Source organism: Rhinolophus ferrumequinum, chromosome 23 (assembly GCF_004115265.2).
Source record: "Rhinolophus ferrumequinum isolate MPI-CBG mRhiFer1 chromosome 23, mRhiFer1_v1.p, whole genome shotgun sequence".
NCBI classification, from domain to species: domain Eukaryota; kingdom Metazoa; phylum Chordata; class Mammalia; order Chiroptera; family Rhinolophidae; genus Rhinolophus; species Rhinolophus ferrumequinum.
The window spans coordinates 30,868,117-30,891,001 of record NC_046306.1 but is presented as its reverse complement, the minus strand read 5'-3'; the positions used below and the strand labels follow the sequence as shown (position 1 = coordinate 30,891,001).

The 22,885-nt window shown below is 43.7% G+C and overlaps 1 protein-coding gene across 1 annotated transcript; it reads right to left on the bottom strand.

Moving 5' to 3' along the window:
- Nucleotides 1-12,811: 12,811 nt before the first annotated feature.
- Nucleotides 12,812-13,354, bottom strand: LOC117016245 (vacuolar protein-sorting-associated protein 25-like). The gene has a single exon (XM_033095443.1). It carries the CDS (start codon nt 13,352-13,354, stop codon nt 12,812-12,814), a length of 543 nt encoding a protein of 180 aa, XP_032951334.1.
- Between the last annotated feature and the right edge of the window lie 9,531 nt (nt 13,355-22,885).

Genomic DNA, 22,885 nt, shown 5'->3' with positions numbered 1-22,885 from the left:
CATTATTGATTTCCTAGAAATTAATTCTACCATGTCCCAACTGAATATTTTAAGAATGTTACAAAAGCCTGTTTTTCTTTTAAAAGTCTCTTACAAGAATATTATTACAGCTTTGACATTCTGTGAGAATTCACAAAAGAAGGGATGTCTGTGGGATCCCAAAATTGCTTAAAATCTGCTTAGATAGAAAAACTCTCTATGCATCAGAGTAAAATGCTTAAAACAGGATATTATAACAAAATATGAGCTATTGTCATATATGCCGGTGGGGACAGAGCCCCAAAAAGCAGTTTCCAGGCTCTCGGCCTCACATAGAAAGGTGCCGGCTCAGGTAGTAAATGGCCATCAACTGTGATCAAGTGGCCAGCAGCTGTGGCTAGTTGGCCGTCAGCTGTAACCAGTGAGCCATTGGCCACGAATATAACTGCTGTGGTTACGCTAGCAGAAAAAAAAGGGGGAGCTAGCAAGAAGATGGTGGCTGAGTCTGCAAGCGGCACAGTGAGGGTTGAGAATTGTGTTGCTCCTGGTTCCTGTGTCTCCAACCCAGCCGCTAGTGAGAGTATAGTGGTGTGACTCCCCTACCTATGGCTCCGTGGGTGTTCCTTTTTGGCCTAGCCATATCTTGCGTTCTTATGTGGGGAGTGGGACCAGAGACCCCGCCGGACACCCCGCGCGACACATGGCGTAGTCAGCAGGATCCCCTGCACGACACATGGCGCAGCGAGCAGGGTACGGTGCCGGCCAAAGCTCTCCGAAGGGCAGTGGAGCAGTTTGTGCGTTCGAACACTCAGTCTCAGGAAGACCAGGAGGAGCAGCTGCTGGAGAGCTGGACCCCCGTGGAGGGGTGGGAAGACATCCACGGTTCCCCAACCAGCAGAGGCCGGAGAAAGCGAAGGTTGTTGCGGCCCTGTGAGCTGGGAAGTGCTTGCTGAGGCAGCCCGGATGCAGGACTTGTAGTCCCAGGAGGAAACGCTTGCTGAGTCCTCCGTGGGAGTTGAGGGTGAGGTCAAGGTCATCCCTCACCCCCAGGACAGCCCTGGTGAATGACTATGGACTATGGGGAATTGCCTTCCATCCCTAATTTAATTGACCACTTGACTGTTTGGGAACATACCACCATGTAGTGGAACTGGGGGATGTTTGCTTTTGTGTCTTGACCGGCCACCATTGAGAATATGTAAGCACCTTGACTGTGAGCCGCTATTGTTCCAGCACGGTACCCTGAGAGGCCCAGAGAGAGTGGCAGTGCCCTGAGAGCCCTGGCTGAGTCCAGGAAGTCTGGCTGTGTCCAGAGAGAGTGGCAGTGCCCTGAGAGCCCTGGCTGTGTCCAGGAAGTGTGGCAGTGCCCTGAGAGCCCTGGCTGTGTCCAGAGATAGTGGCAGTGCCCTGAGAAACCCTCGTGTGCCTGGGGAGACTAGTGGTACCCTAAGAAGTCCAGGAAGTCTGGCTGTGCCCAGAAGTACTGGTGGTGCCCTGAGAAACCCTGGCTGTGCTCGGGGAGACTAGTGGTACCCTAAAAAGTCCAGGAAGTCTGGCTGTGCCCAGAAATACTGGTGGTGCCCTGAGAAACCCTGGCTGTGACCAGAGAGCTTGGCTGTGTCCAGGAAATAGCATTCACCTCCAGGCTCCTCGCACAGGGCCCCTCGCGGAAGAAGCTTGTCGCGTAGATTGTGAGGCGAGACCCTGTAGGGGTGGAGTGTGGGGACAGAGCCCCAAAAAGCAGTTTCCAGGCTCTCGGCCTCACATAGAAAGGTGCCGGCTCAGGTAGTAAATGGCCATCAACTGTGATCAAGTGGCCATCAGCTGTGGCTAGTTGGCCGTCAGCTGTAACCAGTGAGCCATTGGCCACGAATATAACTGCTGTGGTTACGCTAGCAGAAAAAGGGGGAGCTAGCAAGAAGATGGTGGCTGAGTCTGCAAGCGGCACAGTGAGGGTTGAGAATTGTGTTGCTCCTGGTTCCTGTGTCTCCAACCCAGCCGCTAGTGAGAGTATAGTGGTGTGACTCCCCTACCTATGGCTCCGTGGGTGTTCCTTTTTGGCCTAGCCATATCCTGCGTTCTTATGTGGGGAGCGGGACCAGAGACCCCGCCTGACACCCCGCGCGACACATGGAGTAGTCAGCAGGATCCCCTGCACTACAATGCCTCAAAACCAAATGGGGTGGTGACTTCAGGAAACTGGGTAGCTTTTACTCTGTGATGAAGGTAACCAAGAAACAAACTCTGTTTCCTATTCTCCCCCAAAATGTTCCCCCAAACATTCTCTCAGCCAGTGGAAAAGTGGTCAGCTAAACGATTCCAAAACAATTAAATTACAGTAATTGAAAACACATTTCATAAGAGAAATTGAATAGATTATCTGAGGTCAAGGAGCATCCGCTAATTAATGTCTGCCTCAGCATTTGCAGCTTTACTTTGCTTCCCCAATTGTAATATTTCTGAAATCCACTCATTTCTTTTTTGTATGTTAATTCTGAGAATGTGTCTGTCTCTAGTTATGGCTCCATAAAGCCAGAATTTACCACTTTCACAATTTGTGTTGTATGTGCCATATCATCAGGGTCCAGGGAAAGAAAGAGAAACTACTCTAGTTATTTCAAGCGGGAGATGACTTAATACAGGTAAATACGTGCTTACAACATTGTGGGCAGAATGGAAGTCAGAGGCACTGGTGGAATTTTGGTTTCAGTGTCAAAAAAAAAAAAAAATTGGTTATCACTTTTCCCACTCTTGCTGTCTCCATTATAACTTCACTTCTATAAGGCTGTTCAATAGAGAGTAGAACCCCGCTTCTGACTCCTGCATGTACTTGAATTTCTCAAAGCTTACTAATCAGCTGCCTCTATTGCAACAAGACTGCCTCCACTTTATTCTAAGTTACTAAACTCAGGCAACTGCATCTAATTGGCACATTGTAACTCATATCCAGAACCCTAACAGCAAGGGTGCCTGGAAAGTGTAATTTTAAGACTTTCAACCTCTTGGAAAGAAGGTTGAGAGAACTAACTTATCTAAGAATAAGCCACTGTGCTCCTTTACAAATTAAAGTTATTTTAAAAGGAGGCCTTATATTTATACTGTAAATGAAATCCAGGATCACTTGCTATTAACAGAAGGTATTTGTCAAAGTAAATTCAAGGGCTTTTTTTTTTTTTTTTTTTTTGCCTTAAGTTTTCCATAGATATTTTTCCTCCCTGAGAGAACAGAGTAATTCTAAAAAAAGCTCTTCTCCCAGGCTCTCCCTGGACTGCGCTGCTTATTTATTCACTTTCTGTGAGCCAAAAGCCAATATTTGCAATCAAATTATAGGTCATGTCTGAATTAAAGCAGACTTCTATGCAAGTTGTAATCAAGCTTTTTTCTCCCCTCTGGTGGGAGGATGGAGAGGACCACACAGAACCTTTTGGTCCCATCAGCAGTGCATGGTGCACTTTCTTGGTTATAATCACCTTGAATGTGCTTTGACCCCCTTTTGTCTTAAGTTCTCGGATAGACCCCACATTTTTTTAGTCCAACTGGAGTTACAAATCTAGGAAGGAAGAAAATCAGGAAAGATGACTCTTTCAGGGAATTTCAGGGAGTGAAACAAAGGCTAACAGTCAGTTTAAAACAAGGCATGTTGCTTTTGTCTAGGGTAGGGCTTGGTGGACCTGGGGTCACCCCTGCAGGTTGAGCCTCAAGCCCTGGACAAGAGTTGTCCACTTAACCCAACTCCTTTCCTGGCTGTTTGGGTCTATTCTTTCTGTTGCCAACTGAGCAAATTCTTCTCTGTCATGAGGACCATAGTTTTCTCCTTTCTTCACTTCACCTTGGTCAGCACACTCCTGAACCTCTCGTCCCCAACTCTGCTTCATTTTTCTTCAGAGCAGTTACCCCTACTAGCCAGCTTCATTACATATTACCATCTGCCTTTCAAAGAGCTCTGTGATTGTCTGTTTTGTTTATGGCAGAATCCACAGCATCTAGAACAGAACACTTCTTGTTATAAACATTCACCTCACGTTGGTTGAGCGAATAACAATTGGGTGTGTGAACGGACAGCCTGCTTGTCTCAGCTAGGCTGACCCCAGAAAGAAGCCTGAACCCAGTTCAGCCTCTCTTTGGACCTTAGTTTCACAGAGTGTCAGACTGATCAAAAATATTTACAGTGACATGTACTTCAAACCCCAGACCACCTGAATCACATATACGCCTTCATATTGTAATCTCAATTTTGAGATAATACTGGTAGTTTCCTCTTTTGTCTTAGAGGAATAAGAATTGGGTTGAGGCTTCACGCCACCATCTCCTGGATGGCAAGTCACTTTAATTTTCTGAGCCCCAGTTTCCTCACCTGTAAAATGGATGATTTATTTTTTGCTTTATTCACCACTTATTGAGTGGGTCATATAAAATTAGGCACTTATCCATGTATTTCATCACTTAAGAAGCAGTTTTATGAGTGGCTACCATGTGCAAAGCCTTTAAATGTCATCTTCTCAGTATGGCCTTTTATAATCACCTTATGTAACATTTCATCCTTTCCCCCATAACAATGCTAATCGTCCTTCTCTGCTTGTATTTTTCTCACAAGTACTTTTCTTTTTCTAACTTAATATATATTTTATTGATTTGTATTATTTATTATAGGCATCTACTTAATTTTGTATTATGTGCTTCTTGCTACTAAGTTTAAGCTCCATAAGAGGAATAATTTTTGTTGTTGTCACTGTTATCGTCTTTCTAAAGCCTGGTGCATAGTGGACACTTAATAAATAATGTTGAATGAATAAACAAATGCCCCATGCTCAGAATACAAGTGGTGATATGAACCAGGTTACCATATAAAACTGAAATTTATTCTTTATTAGAGAAAACTCACTGAAGAATGTGTGTTCTGTACAGATGGCTTGTACAGAAGGGCTGGAGTTGGGCTGAGGGAACACTTAGGAGGCCAGTACTTAATCCGGGCAAGAAATAAAAAGTGAATGAACTCAGACAGTGTCTGTGAATAAAGCGAAGGGGACAATTAGAAAATATTAAGGCTATAATATTGCAGGGCTTGGTGGCTGCTTAGATGTGAGCTGTGATGGGAAAAGTCAAATATAGATCAAATCCCTGCTTTCTGGACTGGGCAACTGAGTGGATGATGGTGATAGTTCCTGAAATGGGGATACTGGGTAAGGAAATGGTTGTTTGAAGGACGATTATGGGGAGAGAATTTGTTGTCAGGTGTCTATGGGCCAGCCAGTCGGTTGAATGTAGGGCTCTGGGGTTCCATAAGAGCTATTCCTCTTATGAAGAGAAATTTAGGCTGGGGATAAAGATCTGAGAGCCATAATCCTAGGCTTTATGGCAGAATGAGGAGTGAGAAGGCAGGCCCAAGCGGAACACCATCATTTGGGATAAATGCAGAAAAAAAGGAGCTTGAAAGAGAATTAAGAGCAATCAGAAAAACAGGAGGAAACCTGGGGACATTTTTCAAGGAGAGAGAAGTCAATAGCATCAGATGTCGAAAAGATATCAAGCTGCACAAAGACTTGGCGCGTGGAGGGTCAGATGACAGAACGGACATTCTAACTTAAAGTCCGAAGATTCTCATTTGCATTCTCTCCATACCTACCTCTCCACAGATGGGACCCCTGGGGATGTCCCATTATTCTCAAAAACAAGACTTTTGCCTATTCCATTTGAGACCCCAGAGTTTTGCACCTTCGGTGATGGAAAAGACTTGCAGGCTACTCTGGTCTTCTTCAGGCCAAATACCTACAATTCCTTTATTTTATTAACCAGTATGGTATGCCTGAAAATTCTGGGGTTGGGAGCCAGACAACCTGGACTGATCGAGCTTACGATCTGTTATGGCTAAAGGGTGACCTTGAACAATGCATGGATTTTTTTAAAACACAGTTTTCCACACCTGCAAAATTATGGGGTTGTCCTCAATGAGGTCCCCACGAAGCTGTCTTGGGAGTATTTGAGAGGTATTTTAGCTTTAACATTGATAAATTAATGAAATCCACTGTAGTATTTATTAAAGATCCTGCAAATACCCAAATTCTATTCCATTCCAATAGTAATTTTGTTGTTGCACCCACTCCAGTACCTCTTACACTCTTTAAAGCACATAGAAACCTAAATAGTGCACAGATCACTTGCATGTAATCATGACTAACGCCGCTGATACATAAGAAGGTGGAACACAATACTAATACTGACTCTCTATACCTCTGTTGTAGGCTGCTGGCTGTTGTCAAGCTGCTAGTGATTTATTTAGTATGCTGGTTGAAAAGAAGCAGGACTAAATAATTTTTATCCATACTTAAGGTTCCCTTTAACAGTAATTAACCCAAATGAAGACAGTGTTCACCAAGGATCCTGAAAACAAAACACAACAATAAAACCAACAGTCTATTGAATTAGTAGCAAGATTTCATGAAGGTAGCTAAGAAAATTTGGGAGTTTATGTTGTACATTTTCCCAACTAAGATCTTAGTATGTTTTGCAAATCTGACTCAAATGCCAGCGATTCTTCCCTCTCTTTACCTAAAGAAATGGAGCCAATGAGAACTGAAAACCCATGGCTCTATTTCATGATGGTATTGAAGATGTTGTCTTTGAAGTTCATGTGTATAACTGTAATAGATTATTGTTCAGCTTGTCTCCTCTCCTTCTCCCAACCTCCAAGGGAAATGTGTATTTTCCTGCCCAACTGATGTTGGCCTTGACCAGATGTCTTGCTTAGGCTAATGAAATGTGGGTGGAACTGATGTCTTTCTGACATCTCATACTGTTGGTTTCTACGCTTTTGAAATGGCAACGTAGACTGAAGGAGACGGTGCTGTTTCTGCTAGTGCTTCTGAAAGCTTTTTCCTCCATTGTGAGGACTTCTCCCTAATTGCTGCTCCCTTTTCATCCTGAGTCTCAAAATGATTCATGGAGCAAAACTGCCTCTGTGAACCCACAGGCTTAGAGTGATTCCAGCCAACTTGTAGACCCTAATGCATAAGAATAAACGATTGCTGTTTTAAATCACTGAGTCGCAGATTGGTGTGTTATGCCACGTGGTTGTGTCACTGGTTAACTGAGACAGTTTCATTTGGCGTAATAACTTTTCTTGCAGCTTCAATGTCCATTCAGATGTCTCTGTAACTACTCTTTCAGGCCCTAGTTGATATGGGGTAGGAATCAAGACAGAGGTATGTTTAGAGAAAAATTAGTTTATAATCTTTTAAAGGTCGTAAGCCAATTTTACCTCTCTAACAGTTGACCATTTTTAAGGTCTAAACCTCAACCAAAGGCAATTTTGCCTCATAGGAATATTTGGCAATGTCTAGATACATTTTGATTGACGTGACTCAGTGCACAGGTGCTGCTGGCATCCAGGGCATAGAGAGGGCAGGGACACTGCTAAAGAATTTACAATGCACAGCTCCTCGCAACGAAGAATTATCCATTCCCAAATGTCAGCAGTGTCAAGTTTGACAAACCCTGGCCTGACTATATATTTCTTTCTCTCAGGGAAGATCAAACTTTATCTTTGGGCAGTGCAGCATTAAAACTGGTGTCATTCATTAGAAACAAATAGGAAAACTTGGCCAAGTATATGATGTCATTCCAGATAGCCTCCTGAAAAGAGATAAAAATTCTTCTATTGTTTATTAACCCACTAAAAAACGTAAAGCAAAAGTAATTATTTGCTCCCTTTTGAGATACAAAAGTCTGTAATCGGACTTAAATATCTCAGTGAGGCTTTCCTTTTCCACCAGCACTTCAGGAAATTTTCTATTACGCAGATATCAGAGACCTTGTGATTTAGTTTTTCACTTACTCTCTCATTCAAATTATTTATGGAGCACCTATCATATGCCAGACACTCTTAGTATTTTTTATTCCCAACATATCAGGTTTAATTTTGTGTTTGTTTTGTTTTGATTCAAAGAGTATATAAGAGTGCATGGAAATTCACATTTATTTTGAAGCACCCCAACAGTTAACAATCTTTTTATTCACCCTGCACCTTTGAACACCCCTTCCTATGTTAGGAGTTCCAAAAGGAGATAGAGCGTGCCTCTCATAAGAGATATGTGAGATGTATTTTCTTACTCTCCCGTATAGACAACCAGACACAATTGTCTAAGACTTTGCATTAGAATCTAGTGGATTTTGGTGATGGCTAGAGGTAGGTATAAAAGTTTTAGTGGTAGCAATAGAAACACAGGTTCACTTTACAGCCATATTTCTCAGTGTACTTTATCTTAGCATCATATTTTATAAGCAAATGTTCCACATGCTTTGTTAGTAAAGGTCATGCCAGCGATATTTAAGTGAAGAACAATAGTGACTCCAAGAGAGAATGTATTAGGCTGAACCTGAAACTGCTGGGCAACAAAATAGGCTTTTATCCATCTGAAACAGACGGAATTTCTGGCAGACCCACAGGCCCAGTTAGGTCCTCGAACATGTCTAACCTAGTGAAAATGTCCCCATTTCCCACTGCAGATTCCAAGAGAGGGGTTGGCCAGGGCAACTTCTAGCCATGAAAACTCCTGCCCTATCACTTTCTTCACTCTGCCACTTAGATGCCACAGTGAAGGACATCCCGCTGAGCTAGGGTGTGGAGAGCTGAGGACGGGAGCACGAAGATGGTTCAGGGCCTGACTCATAATTCTGGAGGCACAGACAATACACAAATGTAGTATTTCGTTGGCCATGACGAACTGAAATGTCCACATATTTTGTTAATTTAATTTTGCTGTTTTGGGTTTAATCCCAATATCTCCTTCAGATAATGTTTTTGTTTTTGTTTTCATTTTTCCTGTATCCAGACACAGCAAGAGTAGAAGGCAGAGAGCAGGAAAATAATGGTCTGGCATTTAAAGACAAAATCAATGGCAGATGTCCTCCTTTATGTTTTCTCATCTAATGCTTACAAAAACCATATCAGAAGGTTTAGTTTCTATTTTCCAAGTAAGAAACTGAGATTCTCAGAGGGTAACTACTTTTAATTCAGGTATGTCTGATTTTCAAGTCCATGTTCTCTTTCATTAATTACAAAAGCCAACATAGTTAACTTCCTACCTCCAGTTTACGTGGAACATAAATTCAGCCCATTTTATGGAAGGGTAACATTGCATATGGTTTCAAATCACTTGGAGTGACAATGAATCTGCTGCGAGTTTACAAATTTGATTTTGAGGACTCCAGGCCCTGGGAGCTGTGTCAGAGTGAACCAGTCTGCCCAGGGACATATTAAGACCAGGTCTTAACTGCTGAGCTGTTCACTGTTCCCTTCTGACCCACCCACTCTGCTCACCAAATCACTGTGCAGCCAGAAGATTGTTGAGGCAAAGGTGACCTCCTGCACTCTGACTTTTGCCCTCTGCCTCTCTCTCTGGGCTTTTTGACACCATGTTGATGGCAACCAGTGAGTGCCTCCTGCTTACAGGTATAAATCATTTGAAGTAATAAAAAAAAGAGGTGAATCTGGCCAGTCAGCCATTGAATTTTCAAGTGTGTCAGCTTTTCTTCAAGAAAACCTGGTTTCTTCAAAGAGTTAAATGGAATAGAGCAGGTATGTAGGTGGCCTCTGGAGCCACAGTGTTCAAATCCTGGCTCTTCTATTTACCACTGCGTGACCATGGAGATGTTACTTCATTTCTTCAATGCCTCAGTTTCCTCATCTGTAAATCAGACTTATTTATTCATTCCACACATATGTTCTGCCATGTGTCACAACCTCGGTTCCATATGCTGGGGATGGAGCATTGAGCAAAATCAACCAAGTGCTGCTCTGTCCTCATGGAGGAGGCAGTAGATAAATAGATCTATTTATAGATCAGTCTAATTTTAGATAGTACTAAATGCTATAAAGTCATATAAAACAGGACAGGGGATAGCTATATTACAAAGGGTAGAGAGGAAAGGCTCTTGGAGGAGGTAAAACACTAAGAAGACCAGAAGGATGTGAAGGGCGTGAGCCATGCAGTTATCGCAGACGAGAGTATTCCAAGCAGAGGGAGCGGAAATGTAAATGAAACATAACAACTGTACCTACCTTCTTGGAGTGCTGTAGGAGTTACATGGGATAATACGTATAAAATGAAAGCACAGAAACTACCCTGGGAAGGTTGGCTCTGCATGTATCACAGAATCTCAGAGATGAAAGAACGATAAAGTTCTCTCCAGCCTTTCCCCCTTGTAATGCACGTGTCTCTTAAAATAGCCATGGAGCTTCAGCTTAAGTACCTGTCATCCTGAGGTTCTCTTACCTCAGAAAGCAGGGCTCTGCCTCAACTGTTGGAGGGATTTTCTTTGTGAAGAAGTGCCTCTTTCCATTCAACTTACATCCTACTTACCAGAACCACTGCTGCCTCTTTCACACGACAACACCGCCAACATTCAAAATAACTTTCATCACATCTCCATCAATTTCTTAAACCATTCCTTACCCATATGGCTTCCAGACTTCTCACACTTTCATTTGATCATTTCAAAAACACAATACAATATGCTTAGTCTCTGAAAGATGGGGGCAAAATGGTGAGATTAATGTTTGAAGCTTGAAGCTCCTCCCCTCAAAAACTCTTTCCTAAAAGCAGTCCCTAGGTGAAGACTGAGCATTCTTCTCGGTGTGTCTGCCCCTTCCTGCTATCTCACTCAGGCATAGCCCCAGTCTGTACTAATTTGAAATCACATCTATGGTAATGGTTAGGAGAATTAGTGGACTGATTAGTGCTTCGAGTTTTTGGGACACTGGGGTGGAAAAGACAGCAGAGAAGGCAGGAGATGTTGAGGGTAATGGTACGTGGTGGTGCGTTCAGGACAGATGTTACTGCAGTGTAATTAATTAAGCATCAGATCAATGGAATTAGAAGAGAGCTGATGAATCACAAGTTCTAAGTTCCAATTCCTGTGAGCCAGTGAGCTGTGAGCCAGTCCTGCTCCTCAGCCTCAGCTCAGCTCCTTACCCCCGCCAACTGCCTCATAAAACAAGCCATGGCTGCAATAGTTAGAGGGTATAGAGGAACCCTTTATATATGGTATTATTTTCTGCTAGGAAATGATCCTAAGGAGAAATCTGCCTACTGGCAGATGACTCAGGCCACATTGTCTTTAGAGTTTACCTGCTATCGAGCAGATTCTTCTTGGCATGGCTTCTGAAACGATGGACAGGTTTCATCAGAATGGACCATAGGCCTGAACTTTTTTAAGCCATGCATTCAATGGTGTTGTGAAGTTCTGTATCATCCTTTTCTGATTAAATTTATGGACAGACACTTGGGGCAGTAGATAGAAACAGGACATAAAAGTAAAAGACAGCCATGCTTTGATCTGTTTATTCATTTGTTTCAGTTTTTATATTTAGAACAAAAGTCTTAATTCTTGAATGTGAGAAAGGGGAGTGCAAGGAAAAATTGAGGCACCCACTCAGGCCGATCCAATATTGAGCAATAGTCACTGTGCAAATAGCCTTTAATCACAACTTCATCGTGATTTATCTGCTCTCCTGGGCTAGCTTGATAAAGCAGTCACCCTACAGATGCTCATATGATGCCATTTCAGGACTCAGTTTGTTGGGCGCTGCCAATTGGCTGAGTAACTGCTGGAAAATAATGAACCCGTTTCTCATTGGTTGATCTACTTGACGGACAGGCAGGTTAGACAGGGGTAGGAGTCTTGTGTGGGCAGGTCCATTCCAGGCCGCGAGGCGATCTGACCTTGAAGTTGTTCAAACTGGGCAAGTTGCCATTTGGGGATCCTGACGGCCACCAGACTTTGCAGACTCATCCTACCTGACTCAAAGCTTTTGCTGTTGTGGAAAATGTGTCTGCAAAATTTTACTGCCTTATGCAGTTGGCAGACACTTTATTTTTTGTTTTTTGTTTTTTTTTTAACTGAGTGGAGGTGGGAAATTACTATTCCTTGAGCCCTCTGTACCCAGCCAAAGCTTAGTCATTCCTCAGAGGCAAACTCCTGCCTAGATATGATATTTTCTTGATCACTGAAGTGTGTGATAATCTCTCTCCTAAACTCCCACAACTTCAATTGTCTAGATCAGTGTGTCTCGACCATCTCTGTGCTTGGAATACCCTTGGGCCTTCAGTTAGAATGCAGGTTCTTATTCTGCAGGTCTGGGGTGAGGGCTGAGACTGCATCTCTGACCAGCTCTCCGGGAATCGGCCCTTCTTAGCAAGGGTCCATTTGTTTGGCGATAGACATGGGCTGTCTGTGAGCTTGCACAATTCTGCTGATGTAGCCAAAGTTTCTTTTCTTTCTTGGGGAGTGGGACAATTGTGTTTTTTAAGATCATAAATCAGTGTCCGGCCCACCTTTCACTGCCAGGACTTTCTTGGGCCTGTTATCTTCATATTGCTTGGAAGGCTGCCCACAGCCAGGGTTTCCACCATGCCCTAGGAAGGATCCACCACCAGCCTGAGAGGAGAGGCAACAGCAGCTAAGGGGGTGGGAAGGGTAAGAGACAGAAGCTGTGCAGGTGTGTGTGTGTGTGTGTGTGTGTGTGTGTGTGTGTGTGTGTGTGTACTTACGTATGTGAACACATGTGAAATGTCAGGTTTACAGACCCTAGCTCAGGGACAATCTAGGACCAGAGACGAGGTAGGGCAAGAAGAAGCACATCTTTTTCCCTTGGTGCTTCGCCTCGCCCTATCCCAGGGATGGACACATGGGGTAAATGGGAAACCCATCCCTGGGCTGAAGCCCTTTTGAGTCTGGTGGAGTCACAGATCCAGTCTGTAGGGACACTGGGTCTGTCTCTTTCTGAAAGACCTGGAAGGGTGGGAGGTAAGAAGTACAGGGAGACAGGTCTCTGCTAGAAGAACTTGACACCTTGGCCATCGCTGATGGAGATAATCTCTGCCTTGTTCTCCTGCTGTCGGGCCCGCAGAGCCCGCAGTGGGGTCGTCTCGTCCAACCCATGTAACTCCTCACCCTCTGTGTCTTCCCCATTGGTCAGTTCATACAGTGTGAACACGGAGTTGTTCTGGCCACTCCTGGAAACCCACTGAGTAACCCCCATTGGATGAGTTTCCCCCATTCTTCTGGCTTCTTGACACATGATCAGGAAGCTAGACTTGTTCTTATCTAACCATTCAACATTCCCTTTCTTCCTCAGTTCCTCCACTATAATCTGGATTGATTCCACAGGGAGCTTCCACTGTAGCTTCACATTGTTGAAGAGCAGGCTCTCCTGAGCTTCCATCACGGTCACACTGTACTGTTTGTGCAGGCGACAGATGGACAGGACCAGAGAGCACCAGGCAGCCAGCTGCTTCACCCGAGTGTCCACATTCGGCTGTAACGTAAGGAAGGTTGGGAAGCAATCCTGCCATGGCCACTTGAAACTCACAGCCATCGTAGTAACCTACCTGAAGTTTCTTGAGAGCTTGTATGCTCTTTTCCTTTTTACCCTCCCTAGCACCTCACCAGTGCTATGCAAGCAGGCTTTGCTAATAAATATTTGTAGAAAAAAGAAAGAAACTCCTGTATGGTAGAAACTGTGTCTATGCCTCATTAGCACAATGACTCACCCGTGACATATGCTCAATAATTATTAATTGAATGAATGAATGAATGACCTGCCAGTATCTAGGAGGCTGTGAGAAAATGACAAAAAAGAGAAGACTAAATCTAAGGGGGATTTTTAAGTCCTGTTTGCTTGAATCAAACAGGTGGGGGAAATATGGATGCAAAGTCAGGAAACATGGTGCCTGGAATTGATTTATACTCTAGTCATGTGGCATCTAACATACGCATTGCTAAACCATTTCTGTTGTGAAGATTTTAAAAGCATTTCCACTGTCACAATAGGGTTCTGAGTGAATTTGCTGATCTGCCCCACTGTGGGTATGGTACAGAGATACACAGAAGGCAGTAGGAAAGAATAGCATTCACTTTGGCGAAGCTCAGTGGGAAGGAGGTCCTGCGCTGCTGAGGAACAGTTAACCCACAAACAGCGGCTTTTGACTGACGCTTTCCAGTGGACTCCTTCTTTCTTACTTTTGACCACCCACCAACACACATCTCAACATACAGACTAGTTTTTGACCTTGGAAACCTGACCCTCATTCTGACATAGTTTTACCTGCGAGGAGGTTAGATCAATGCTTTTGCTGCACAACTGGACCTTGACTGAATAAACAGGCCACAGCATCTCCCAGCACTTTGTGGAAGGAAAGCCACTGATGGCAGAGAGATGAAACTTATCGAAGCAAATTGGGCCACTGGAAGAACCAGGGAGGCCGCCAGTCAAGGCAGTAGCACGAGCTTGACTCTTTAGACTGAGGGAGATGACAGGACTCGCAATCTGCTGGGACAACTCGGTATATACTGTGGTTTTACAGCTCCGTGAGCTTCTTGACCTGCCCCAAGTAGCTCTCTCACAAACCTGTGGTACCCTCTTCACCTTGCCTGTTCCAGAACCCCGCCATTAGAGCCATCCTTTTGGCTTAGGAAACAAATCAGCTTTGGAAGGCCACTGTTAATTGTACTTCTGACATCTGGCATCTGTGGGGGTAGTGAAGGGAAGGCTGTAGCTTTCCTTGGCGTCTTCCTATGTCAGCATCAAGGATGGCAGAGCCCTGGGAATTTCCAGCACCCCCCACCTGGATTTAAATAGTGGCCATAGAGGCTAGGTAAATTTCACTGATCTGAACTCTAAGCCTTGCTAAGCCAGTCATCCTGGCTGTGGGACCATCATAGGGATCAGGGTCAAGGGGTGGGCGTGGGGGGGGGCATCCAGACATCTCTCTAGGCTAGGTGGAGCAAGTCTGCAGCCTGGAGCCACTTCCTGGAGAGGCAGAAAGGGATGATGAAACCCTAGGTTACCTTGGACCTTGCGGGTGTATATGGGCATGCCCTGAGCTACACCTGTCTTGGGTTATTGCACCAGCTTCCCAGACAGCTCTGCAGTCTGGCTGGCTTTGTTTGCTGCAGAGCTGTGTCCCCTCTGGCGTAGGTGGAGTTGATCCTCTGCAGGGCCCAGCAAAGGTGCACAGGGCAGCTTCCAGTCTCCCTGCAGAGCCGAAAGCACTGCAGTGAGGGCCTGGGCCAGCTCCAGGCTGGCTGCCAACAGATTCTCAGACTGCGTCACAGCACAGACCTCTGGCTTGCAGGCAAGGGAGGAGTCAGATAGCAAAGCCAGTGACTTGAAATGTGTCTCTGGCAATGCTTCATCCTTTCCATGCCCCTCTGCTCTCTCATGCCATTTATCATTCCTTTTTCCTTTCCTTCACCCTGCCCTCTCCTCACCAAGCGGCCCCATCTGTGTCCTCTTACGGCTCCAAAGGCCAACCTCCAAAAAAGGTGATGCAAACCATAGTGCATCCCTTCAGGACAGTGCTTTCTAGGGAGAAACACACTGGTTGACGTGATGATGGGTTAAGCATGTCTGTTTCACCAGAGTGAAATAATGGGAAAGCAACAGTTTCCATTTAGAGAACTTTCCCTGGCACAGAACCAGCAGGGTGCTCCTGGCATGTCAAGTTCACCTTTCTTCATTTTGATTTCCCCATCTGTAAAATGAGAAAAATGACCCCTCCCTTTTCTGTTTCATAGGGTCTTGTGAGTATCCAGTAAGATAAGAGAGGGCTTCAAAAACTTTAATGTACATGGGAATTACCTGGGATCTTATCAAAATGCACTGCCTGGTTCCATAAGCCTGGGTAGGGCCTGAAATTCTGCATTTCTAACGAATTCCTATGTTAATGGAGGCTGTTGGTCAAGAGACCACTGTGAGTAAAAAGGGGCTGGTAAATAAGAGGATAATTTGAACATTACAAGCAACAGGAAACTGTAACATTTTAATTATTTTATGTTATTAAAAAGCACATTTGCATCTTAAAATGAGTCTTTACATGTTTAATTCAAATGAATGTCAATTTAGGCATCTCAGACAGCTACTAAAGAGAAAATGGGAAGTTGGGAGGGAATGATCACCATTTGTGTTGTCACTGAAGCTGCCTCCTCCTTTCTTCTCCCTTTGCATCCTCTTTTCCTTCTCCCAGAGTGGGCTGTGGCTTCAAAGACAGATTCTTACTGAAGCCTGTGGTCAATAGGTGACCCAGGATGCCAGATCATAACCTGGGCCACATGATAGACAAAAAAAGGGGTGGATTGAAAGCCACTGTTTTCTCAAGAGAAGGAGAATGTATGTGCACCAAAAGGCATGTACAAGAATGTTCAAAGCAGCACTATTCATAATGAAGTCCAAGATGGAAAGGACCCAAATGTTTAACAGCAGACCAGAATAATAGATTGTGGTGTATTCTTACAATGGAAGTACTACAGAACAATAAAAAAGAACAAAGTACTACAAGGTCAGACAATTAAGTTCATGAATTCATCCGAGAAAAAGTGCTACCCACCTCACTGCTGAATATCACTATGGTCACCTTCGAAGTACTCCCCGGGGGAAGCTATGCACCGATGCCAGCGCCTAGTCCACCCTTCAAAGCAATTTTGGAACTCTTTTTCTGGAATGGCCATCAGAGCTGTCATCCTATTACCCTTGATGTCCTGAATGTCATCAAAATGTCTTCCTTTCAATATTTCCTTTATCTTTGGGTAAAGAAAGAAGCCATTGGGGGCCAGATCAGAGGATTAAGGAGGGTGTTCCTCCAATACAGTTATTTGTTTCCTGGCTAAAAACTCCCTCACAGACAGTGCCGTGTGAGCTGGTGCATTGTTGTGATGCAAGAGCCATAGATTGTTGGCGAAAAGTTCAGGTCATCTAACTTTTTCACACAGCCTTTGCAGCACTTCCAAGTAGTAAACTTGGTTAACTGTTTGTCCAGTTGGTACAAATTCATAATGAATAATCCCTCTGATAGCAACAAAAGTTAGCAACATTGTTGCAACAAGTTTGTGAACTTAATTGTCACACCTTGTATCACATGCACCTTCCTATATGAATCTTGCAGGCAAACTTATGAGCAGGGGGAAAAGTCAGACGTAAGAGCACATGCTGTATGACTCCACTTATATGAAGTTCGATAACAGGTAAAACTAAGTAACAGGGTTACTTCTGTATGAAGGGCTGGTGTTCCCTGGGAATGGGCATAAGGGAGCCTTCTGGGTGCTAGAAAGTTCTTTCATAATGCTCTGGGTGCTTATACCACTGATTCACTGAGCTGGACTCTTAAGATTTGTACAATTTACTGTATGTTTATTTTATCCCAATAAAGAAAATTTTAAACTACAAAAAGAGAAAGGCTAGTTCTAATATTACCCCTGAATTTCACATTTCTGGGCCCTGCTGTCTTGCTCTTCTCACCTACCTCTTTCATAAGACGGAAGTCCCTTTTAGCTCTATAGACAACTTGCCTGATTTGTTCCCTGCTGGCTTCCCAGGTATTTGGCTAGACCATGGAACAAAAATAGAAGCTGCCTTCTCATCATTTCCTCTGTGACGGCACAGAAGGCTTCAGGCTGTGTGGTTTGTCACTAGAAGCCTGCCCTTGCCTCAGGAGCTGTGTCCTCTGGCCACCAGAAACCCTGTTCTCTCTATGTCTCCCCAAGTCCAGAATCAGGCATGCAGAGCTGTTTGTAGCTTGTAGTTTAATGCTTCTGTCTCATATTTGGGTGTCCTGAAGAAAGGTCTGAAAGTTATGTGGTATCAGTTAACTGTTGTCACCAAAAATGCTGTCTAACAAACCACCCCAAATCTCAGTGTCTTCAAACAGCTAATTTTAGTTCTCAAGGTTATGGGTTAGCTGCGTGGTCTTTCTGCTCTGAGCCAGGCTGTGCTGATCTCCGCTGGGCTCGCTTATGCGCCGCTGGTCAGCTGGAGGATAACTGCTTGAGGATGGCCACCCGTGTTTGGTGGTCAGCTGCCTATTTTCTCGGGGATGACATGACTGGCTCACATGTCTCTCATCCTCCCACAGGCCACTCCAGGCATTGTAGCTAGGGATCTGAGAGAAAAGTGATACTCAAGGGCTCTGGAGGTCAGGCTTGGGACTGGTAAACCATTCCTCTGTCCTATTCTACCTGTCAAAATAAGTCAGACAGGTCCAGGTTCAAGGGCTCGAAAGCACTTTACCTCTGGATTAGACAAACTGAAAAACCACATTGCAGTGAGTATGCATACAGGGAGGGGTAGAAAATCAGGGCCATATATTTTTTTTTCTTTTAAATAATCAATCTACGTGTAGCTGAGTCATTAAGACAGTAGCATTGAGAATTGGGACTTTTTCCTTCCACAAAGCATCTGTGGGGCAGAAACTGTTATCCAGGCTTCCCAGTCTTCTTCTTCCTCTTCTTTTTTCTTTTTAAGATTTTTATTAAAACTATAGCTAACATCCAATATTATATTAGTTTCAAGGGTACACCACAGTTATTCAATTTATAGACCTAAAGAAGTGATCACCATGACAAGTCCAACAATCATCTGACACCATACCATGCTATCACAATATTATTGACTATATTCCCCATGTTATACGTTACATCCCCATGATTCATTTGTTTCATACCTCAAAATTTGGACCTCTTATTCCTCTTGCCCTTTCCCCTCTGTTTTAATTTTTCAGTTACAGTTGACATTCAATATTATTTTCTATTAATTTAAGGTATACAGCATATGGTTAGACGTTTATATAATTGAAGAAGTGATCCCCCGACTAGTCTAGTACCCACCTAGCACTATATATAGTTATTACCATATCATTGACTATATTCCCTGTTTTACTTTACATCCCCATGACGATTTTGTAACTGCTAATTTATACTTAATCACTTCACCTTTTTTTACCCTGCCCTTGACCCGCCTCCCATCTGTCACCCTAACAAATCTAGTATTCATCTGACACCATACATAGTTATTAAAATATTATTGACAGTATTCCTTATGCTATAGCCTACATCCCCATAACTACTTTGTAACAACCAATTTGTACTTCTTAATCCCTTCCCCCTTTTTCACCCACACCCCCAACTCTTCTCCCATTTGGAACCATCAAAATGTTCTCTGTATGTATGTGTTTGTTTCTGTTTTGTTTGTTAATTTTGTTAATTCTACATATAAGTGAAATCACATTGGATATGTCTTTCTCTGTCTTATATACTCCACTCAGCACCACACCCTCTAGGTCCGTCCATGCTGCTGCACATGGTAACCCATTCCCTTCCATTGCCAAGCAATATTCCATTGTATATATGTACTACTTCCATTTTATCCATTCATCCATCAATGGACACTCAGGCTACCTCCATATCTTCGCCATTGTAAACAATGCTGCAATGAACATATGGATACACATGTCCCCTTGAAGTAACATTTTGGGTTTCTTCAGATAAATATCCAGAAGTGGGGCTACTTGGTCCTTCGTTGTTTCTTCTTATAGCCTTTGTTTTAAAGTTTATTTTGTCTGGTATGAGTATTGCTACCCTAGCTTTTTTTTTTTTTTTTCTCATTTTCATGAAACATCTTTTTCCATCCTTTTATTTTCTATCTGTGTATGTCTTTCAATCTGAAGTGAGTCTCTTGTAGGCAGCATATGTAAGGGTCTTGTTTTCTTATGTATTTAGCCATACTATGTCTTATGATTGGAGCATTTAATCCATTTACATTGAAAGTAATTGTTGATAGATATGTAGCTATTGCCATTTTATTATTCATAATTTTTTTTTTTCATCTTCAAGGAGTCCCACTAATATTCCTTGTAACACTGGTTGGTGATGATGAACTCCTTTAGCTTTTTCTTGTCTAGGAAGCTCTTTATGTATCCTTTGATTTTAAATGATAGCTTTGCTGAGTAGAGTAATCTTAGTTGTAGGTCCTTGTTTTATTTTATTTTTTTTATTTTTACTGAGTAATAGTGTGTTTTTTTTTCCAGGACCCATCAGCTCCAAGTCAAGTCGTTGTCCTTTATTCTAGTTGTGGAGGGTGCAGCTCAGCTCAAAGTCCAGTTGCCATTTTCAATTTAGCTGTGGAGGGCGCAGCCCACCATCCCATGTGGGAACTGAACCAGCAACCTTGCTGTTAAGAGCTCGTGCTCTAACCAGATGAGCCCTCCAGCCACCCACTGGCAGCTCAGCGGCAGCTCATTGTTTTCAAGCCAGTTGTGGAGGGCGCATCTTACTGGCCCAAGTGAGAATCGAACTGGCAAACCTGTTGTTAAGAGCTTGCACTCTAACCAATTGAGTCATCCAGCCACCCCCAGTAGGTCCTTGCTTTTAATAATTTTGAATATTTCAAGTAAATCCCATCAGACCTGCAAAGTTTCTATTGAGAAATCAGCTGACTCTCTTATGGGAGCTCCCTTGTAGGTAACTAACTACTTTTCTCTTGCTGCTTTTAGGATTCTCTCTTTGTCTTTACCTTTGGCATTTTAATTATAATGTGTCTAAGTGTGGGTATGTTTGAGTTCATCCTATTTAGGACTCTCTGTACTTCCCAGATTTGTATGTCTATTTCCTTCACAAGGTTAGGAAAGTTTTCAGTCATTATTTCTTCAAATAGGTTCTCAATCCCTTGCTTTTTCTCTTCTTATTCTGATACCTCTGTGATGAAAATATTGTTATGCTTAATATTGTCTCAGAGATCTCTTAAACTATCCTCATTTTTAAAATTCATTTTTCTGTTAGCTGTTCCAATTGAGTGTTTTCTGCCAGCTTGTCTTCTAAATTGCTGATTTGATCCTCTGCTTCATCTAGTCTGCTGGTGATTCCTTCTAGTGCATTCTTCATTTCAGTTACTGTATTCTTCACTTCTGACTTTTTTTTTTTTTTTCATGGTTCCTATGTCCCTTTTTATGCTTGCTATCTATTTGTTGAAGTTCTCACTAAGTTCCTTGAGCATCCTTATGACCATTGTTTTGAACTCTGTCTCTGGTAGGTTGCTTGCTTCCATTTTGCTTAGTTCTTTTTTTTTTTTTTTTGGATTTTACTCTAGTTCATTCATTTGGGACACATTTCTTTGTTTTCTCATTGTGGCTGTCTCTCTGTGTTTATTTCTATGTATTAGGTAGTTCTTCTATGTCTCCCAGTCTTGTCAGGATGGCCTTATGTAGTAGGTGTCCTGTGGGGCCCATTGGCACAGTCTTCCTAGTCACCTGCTCTAGGTGCTCCAGGAGTGTCTCTTATGTAGGTTGTGTGTGCCCTTCTGTTATAGTTGATCCTTGATTGCTATAGACATATCAGAGTGTGAAGTTGACCCTTAAACTGACAGGCTGTGAGGTTTGGCCATATTCACAATTTATGGGCTGCTGTGTGGGAGGTTTACCCCACTGAGTGGGATTCATACCAATCTGGTGCCTGTTGAGAGCACTCTTTGTGTGTGCCACTTGTGGGGCTAATTTGTTGGTGTTCTGCTGTGGTCTGAAGGCAACCTCCAAATATGTTGGTTCTGGGACCTCTTCAGAGTGGCTCCAGTGCAGGCCCAAGTCACCCACTGCCTATGGCTGTTTGGGGACTACCTGGTAGGAGCTACAAAGTGATCTGTGATTGTTCACTTCCTGTGCTAAACCTGGAGGTGCATGGAAGAGGCCACACTACAAACAGAGGATGTCTGTCACCAGTACCGAGCCTGGGGTAGCTCCACAAAAAACCAGGACACCCCAAAACCTTTTGCCACCTGGCAGCTCCCTTAAGGTTCAGCCAATTGTAGAGCCATGTGCGGTATGTGAGTTGGTGAGGCAGGGTCTCAGGAAGTCACTAAAGTGGGTAGTGTTATGGTCACCAGGTTAATGTAGACTCTTCTTTGGTGCCAGTGCTGAGCCTGCAGCTACTCAGCAAAAGTCTTAGAGCACACCAAGACCAGTTGCTGCCTGCCTGATGCCGACAAACCCTTGAGAGTTGTCCAAGAAAGAGTGCAATGTGGGCAGGGCTGACTGCTGACCTAGAAAGTGCCTCCTGCATTGGGGGAGTTTGGTGGAATGGGGTCTCAGTGAGTTAGCAGGGTGGAGCAGCAGAGCTCTCTAAGCCAATCAAATTCAGATTTGACCTTGGTGGGGGAGGGATCAACACACGAAAGATGGCACCTGCCTGCCAGCTGCATGGGAAGAGGACCTCACACAGGGAAAAGCTGACTATCCACCAGCCACACCCCCTAATCCACACACCTTAGTCTGCACCTCCTCCCCTCCATATGTCTCCAATGCCTATTGCATCACCATCCCTCTGCTGGAGCCCAAGGTACTGAGTGCCTGCAAGAGAGTGAGTTTGTGTGCAGGCCATTTAAGAGGAAGTTTGGGTTTCCCACAGCCTTCTGTCCCACCTAGGTGGTCAGAATCCCCAGATGCTGTGTGGGCCCCTCTTCTCAGCACCAGGACTCCAGCCTGGGGAGCTTGGTATGGGGCCTGGGGTCCTTTGCTCCTCCAGAGGGAATCTCCACAGCTGAGTATCCCTTCTGATTCTCAACTGCCACACAGAGATTTTGGGGCCCGTTCTGCATCTCTGCCCTTCCTACTAGTCTTGATGTGGCTTCCTCTTTATTATGTATTCATAGGGCTTCTGTTTGGCTGAACTTCAGATGGTTTTCCAGGTTGATTATTCTATGATTTTATTGTAATTTTAATGTCTTAACAAAAGGATGCTGACACAGTGTTTATCTACTCCATCATCTTGGATCTGTCAGTCTCCAGTCTTCAGCCTTGACCCTGACCCCACAGAACCAGTCAAACTGGTTCTTCAATCCTCTTTTATGCATTATTCCTTTGGGGCTCAGCAGGCTGTTTTAATCCTTAATAATGAAACAAACATGTGTCAATGTGAGTGAGGACATAAAAGGATCAGTCTTAACTGTTTCTGCTCATGGAGAGATGTTTTAGGTCAAGCTTCACAGAAGAGCCTGGAATAAGGATTCTTGTTAAGTGATTTGTTGAGGGAAGAGTCTCAGAAAAAGGGGACTAGGCTAGGCATGGATGTGTTCTCCTCTGGAGCTCAG

What these genes read in the sequence shown, in the direction of transcription:
- LOC117016245 (XM_033095443.1), bottom strand. Translation starts at nt 13,354, where the DNA reads ATGGCTGTGAGTTTCAAGTGGCCATGGCAGGATTGCTTCCCAACCTTC.